Source organism: Amaranthus tricolor, chromosome 10 (assembly GCF_026212465.1).
Source record: "Amaranthus tricolor cultivar Red isolate AtriRed21 chromosome 10, ASM2621246v1, whole genome shotgun sequence".
Taxonomy (NCBI): Eukaryota; Viridiplantae; Streptophyta; class Magnoliopsida; order Caryophyllales; family Amaranthaceae; genus Amaranthus; species Amaranthus tricolor.
Genome location: NC_080056.1, coordinates 14,473,029 through 14,478,911, shown reverse-complemented (window position 1 = coordinate 14,478,911; position 5,883 = coordinate 14,473,029). Strand labels below are relative to the sequence as shown.

The window sequence follows — 5,883 nt, the reverse complement described above, 5'->3', positions numbered from 1 at the left end:
ATCATTAGGTTCTCCTAGTATGCCATCACCAATCTTTAAAATCCAATCAGCGAAATCCTTTAAATCATTATCATCAACAGACCGAGTTTGCAACCTCATATTCTTTGTAAGCCTTAAAACCTTACACGAATGCCAAATGTAAGAAGAGTTTAATGATGCAAAAACTATATCTTGTCGTGTTCCTTTTGGAATAAATGGTAATACCTGCCTAAAATCACCTCCAAAAATAACTACCTTACCAGCAAATGGAGAGTCCGAAGCAATACCATTTGAATCTCGTAAAGCGTCTCGCATACTCCTATCCAAAGCTTCAAAACAATATTTTTTCGTCATAGGGGCTTCGTCCCAAATGATGAGCTTAGGGAATCAAAGGAATTCCAAATCTTGAATGTGCAGTTCTTCCTCCTGGCAGTAACAGAGAAGCAATACCACTTTAAGCAACAGGAAGGACAATATCCCCTTTTGATCGAATAGCTGCACACAAAGTTCTCCACATAAATGTTTTATCGGTTCCGCCATGCCCTTAAAGGAAAAAAACACCACCTTTATTATCATTCATAGCCTGCATAATATCATCATATATGATCCATTGTTCAGCAGTCAAACATTGAAATAACTGCTCATGCTCTATGCGTAGTGCTTCTCTATCATAACTTAACTCATCAGCTATGAGTCTATTAAAACTATCCTGAATTATTAATTCATCTGGAAGTAGCTCATTGCTATAATTGCGTAGTGAACAACCATTATTCTGCAGAATCTTCTCAATATCAACTAATGCATAGCATTTCAATTGTTCATCACTAAGCTTCAAATGTGTAATTATCAATTAGAAATTATTATAATATTTAATGGTTAAACATGATTAATAAAGCTATTTGTTAATTAAATTAAATAATTAAAAAAAATTACCGGGAAATCGAAGTATCATGCGTTGCCTATATAGTACATCTTTTGAAAGCACATGCCATGTACTGTTCCATACAAATTCAGGTCTGGATATACTATTAGACATAAGCAAAATGGCAAATAATTTTCTTAAGTAGTGTGCAGATCCCCAAAAATTTGCCTCTAATATACCATCAATATATTCTTTATCATCATCTAACAAACCCATTGCATAGCAAGCATCTTTAAATGTAGGGTAGAGAACACCGATAGAAAAACCTCTCTTACGAATGGTCCACACACGCTCTTTTCTCTTCCAAACAAATTTTCCCGGAAATTCAAAATACCGAAGTTCTCTAGCTTCTTCAAATCTAGAATTACATTCCATCCAAGCCAAAAACATTGACTTATCAACCAAAGGTTTATTCAAGACATTTTCAATTGTTTCATTTTCATTGAACACAACAGTTTGTTCTCCTGGTAGGTGAAAATTCAGTCTCTCAATAGTGAATCTCGAAGGCAAAAATTCTCCAAATAGCCTCACAAGCCGAAACATAACGACAATCATAATATTCTTTGATCTTGTCGATAGTATTAACATCGGCATTCTCATTTCGTTTCCTAACTAATCCTGTTGTTACTCTATCATTACCCTTATTAATGTACTTGAATAAATATTTGATTGCCCGAGACTGATTGCACCACTCTACATTTATGTGTGCTTGATATTTCAAAAGTAATGTAGGGTTATAAGGAACAACAAAAGGATTATCAATCGACACATTGTTTTTGTCCACAGTAGCCCCCGTATTCCTTCTCTTGTACACAGGATATCCTTCATCATAAGTACTATAGTATTGTTGAATTGTTTTGGATATCTTTTACTACAGCTTCTATCTCTCATACACTGTGAATTTAAATTTAAGGTACCACATGGACCATGTATCATAAAATCTTTTACATTCTCGTACAAAATGGGAAAAAGATTTTTATTTGGAATCTCTGCAGATATTATGTTGTCTACATCTTCTATTCTTGGAATTTTATCGTCTCGATGTAGAAATAATACAATGTGTGCATGTGGTAGTCCTCTTTTTTGAAATTCAACACTATAGACAACTACAAATAAATTAAAATTAGAAGCATGTTAAATAAATTAAATCTTCTTCAATATTTATCTATAAAATGAACGAAGCAAAGTAAGTAACAAACCTGCATTAGCTTTGCCAAACAAACTTCCTTTTGTAATATCTTTCAGCAACTGGTCCAATTTAAGCTTGAATACTCGACAAAGTATATCTGGTCTATCTTCAGGACGCAAATTCCTCTTCTTAACGAATCTAGATATTTCAGGCCATTTGGAATTACACGTGAATGTAATGAACAGGTCCGGATATCCATATGTCTTGCAAATTCCCATAGCATCATGATATAGTTCAGTCATAAAACGATCACCTCCATGGAATGTAGATGGCAACACAACACGACGACCAGTATTAGATAAATCTGGAATACCATTAGAATTTGAATCAAGCAGGCTATTATAATTTTCAGCCCTTAATAGCGTTTGATTTTTACGGACAAAAAATAGCCTTTCTGATTCAATCATTGTCCACCCATCAACGATAAACTGTTGAAATAATTTACCAGATCGTAAAATAGTATCTGCTTCATTTTCCCTATCCATCAGTCTATAGGCAAACCATTCACGCATGGTTAATTTGATCCTTTGATTAGAATTCGATGAAGAGTAAGACTCCAATCCTCTATGATTTATACCAATTCTATACCCATCTTCTCCATATACAAAAATTAAGGGATATTGTAAAGCTAGATATGAGGGGTGCAACTCACTAATACGCTTCAATAATCCACTTCGATTCTCAATAATTATGTCCCTCTCTTCACACGAACTACCAATATCTCCTACAATAAGGGCAGCTACTTCAAATGCAGATGGCATATTATATGTCCTACCATCTGTAGCTCTTTTCCCAATCAACTTTAATTGAATGTTAACTTCATTATTCAAGTCAATTCTGTCTCTTGCCATTCTGTATACCTTAGCATACGGGTTAAATTCATTAATCATTTGTTTTAATTTTTCCAACAAAACATCATCAAATTCCTTTGTAGTTTCAGAACTGAAATGAATGGTCAAAAAATACATTAATATATGTTACTTAAACATAAATTATAATAATAAAAAAATAATTTATTGTAAATTACCTAAAAGCACGTTTTCTGTTTTCAATCTCATTTTCAGTATCTACGATGTATAATTGTTGAAACTTTGCTGTATTTCCTTCTGTTGGCAACAAACTACCAATTCTATGGTAATTTTGACCTCCTAGTCTAAAACAATATGGCCCTCGACCTTTGTTAACAGTATTATCTACTCGACCTCTCATTGATGTAAATGCAAACATCATGTTAAACGCACGTATATTTTCAACAAAATATCTACTCCTAGAATCTTTCCTGCTCAATAAATCCTCCAAAAATCTCGGTGGATTTTTAAGAGTAGGAATTTGAACTTTGCCTTTCATACAGCATAATGAAAACTTTGCATTTTTCAATGATCCATCCTTCCGCGCTCTTTCGTTTGCCCACATAAAGGCCAAACAATACTCACATTTTATGTCAGGATCTCCAACATCAAAATACACTGTAAAAAGAATATTACACATTAAATATTAATAAATTACTAAAAGCTAATTTTTTTTATTATATATATATATATATATATATATATATATATATATATATATATATATATATATATATATATATATATATATATATATATATATATATATATATATATATATATATATATATATATATATATTACCTTCACCATCTGTTCTTGTAAATTTTTCATCATCTAAACAATAAATAAAAATTAATTTTATTAGTATGATGTACAAAGTAATGTATAAGTTCACTGCATATTTTTTTCTTAACTCAAAAATTTATATGACATCAACTCTATTTAATATTGGGATATTATAGAACCTTATACATAACACTTACCTATATCACTATTATTTACTAAATGAGAATCATTTAAGTCAAGAACGTTGGTTGTATGTCTTTTGATGAAATTTCTACCAATAGTATACTTTCCAGCCCGAGTAAGTTTGTTTGAGGATACTTGAGGATAAGTGGGTATAGAATGCGCCGTTGATTTTTGTAATTGCGATAAATCAACTACTATAAATCAAAGAATAAAAAACTATTATTAATAAAAGTCATAAGTCTATTAATAAAATGTACAATAATTACTTTTTTCATCATACTTACAATGCATATTAAAATTGGTAATATTTTTGAGTCATGTGAGAATTACTTGAAAATAAACCTTCATTGTCTGGGTTATAGATTTGGTGCGCAGTATGACGACGTTTTGAACATGGATGAGAAAAATCGACTGTACAAATGTGATAAAATATTAGATATAAAATATAATTCCTAAACATTAAAAATTATATTTTATATATAATGTATAAGCTAAATTATAATCTTTTTTATTCATTATTGTTATCCCATTTGATTTTTGAACAATATTTATCAATCACTCTTACACCATCCTTAACAATGATCCAATTATAAAGATTATGAATTTATTTATTTATTTCCCCTCTCCTAAAAATCATCTTTTAATCTAGCTATTTTTATTAAAAGTAATTTTTTTAACATGTAATCATTTATAATCAAGTATAATTAATGATATTTAAGATTAAAATAATTAATTGAGAAATATATCAAAATCATATAAGACAGTAATAATGGATAAGAGAAAATAGCAAAGTGTGATATTATTTGATTCGTCTAGATTTAATTTTTATTAATACAATTTTTTACAATATTAAATTATCTCCAATTATAAATATTACTAATTTAAACAACATATTAATTTGTGTATAAAATAAATGAAAAAACAATAACAGAAAAGAGTGGGTAAAATAAAAGTAAAAACCATTCATATAATATGGTATTAGAAAGCAATGGGCCAAAAGCATGTTCCAATACTATTTTATTCTTTCAAGTCATGATGATTTTGTGTTGAGAAACGGTATTAGAGTAAAAGTATAGGCTTGGTGCTGCAGCATGACTACGTTTTTAACGTGGATGAGAAAAGTCGACTGTACAAATTTGATAAAATATTTGATATAATATGTAATTCCTAAACATTAAAAATTATACTCCCTCCTATTCATCTTAAGAGTCCCATTTGACTTTTCACGGATTTTAAGGAGAGTCAAAAGTGAGACCCTAAGGGTAGGAAAGAAAGTGGTATTATGGGTTTTTAATGTAAGGGAGGAAAATTAGTATAGGTAATAAAGAGTATAAATGAAAATAGGATAAAGCTACTAAGGACATAAAAGTCAAAAACCCATACTAAAAATAGCAAAGTATGATATTATTTGAGTTTTCTAGATTTAATTTTTATTAATACAATTTTTTACAATATTAAATTATGTCCAATTATAAATATTAGTAATTCAAACAATATATTGATTTGTGTATAAAATAAATGAAAAAACAATAACAGAAAAGAGTGGGTAAAACAAAAGTAAAAACCGGCATTGGAAAACAATGGGCCAAAACCATGTTCCAATACCATTTTGGTTTTTCAAGACATGATGATTTTGTGTTGGGAAACGGTATTGGAGTAAATGCATAGGTTATGAGTATTGCATTTTTCGGTTTAATAGTAATGCGCTTGCATAACTATTTACTCATCTCTTTCATTTGCCATTTCTAAACTCCAATTTTTTTCTCTTTCTAACCATTCAAAAATTCTCTCTTAGTATCTAAGACTTTTATGTAGTTATTACTGGTTTTTTCAAGTCAGATTGAAAAAAATATATAAGTTTATCTTTCAATTTTAATAATATCACCGGTATTTTTCTTCTCTAAAAATGTCTTAATTGATTTGTCTAGATAAATCTTATAAAAAACTAAGTCGATTTATTATTTTTTATGTAG

General features: G+C 29.6%; 1 protein-coding gene and 1 pseudogene across 1 annotated transcript; both read right to left on the bottom strand.

Moving 5' to 3' along the window:
- LOC130826206 (uncharacterized) overlaps positions 1 to 3,074 on the bottom strand; it is a 3,868-nt pseudogene extending 794 nt beyond the window's left edge.
- Positions 3,074 to 3,578, bottom strand: LOC130824877 (uncharacterized). Its single transcript, XM_057689896.1, has one exon. The coding sequence runs from the start codon at positions 3,576 to 3,578 to the stop codon at positions 3,114 to 3,116; it is 465 nt and encodes a 154-aa protein (XP_057545879.1). The 3' UTR covers positions 3,074 to 3,113.
- Positions 3,579 to 5,883: the final 2,305 nt, after the last annotated feature.

What these genes read in the sequence shown, in the direction of transcription:
- LOC130824877 (XM_057689896.1), bottom strand. Translation starts at nt 3,578, where the DNA reads ATGTGTAATATTCTTTTTACAGTGTATTTTGATGTTGGAGATCCTGAC.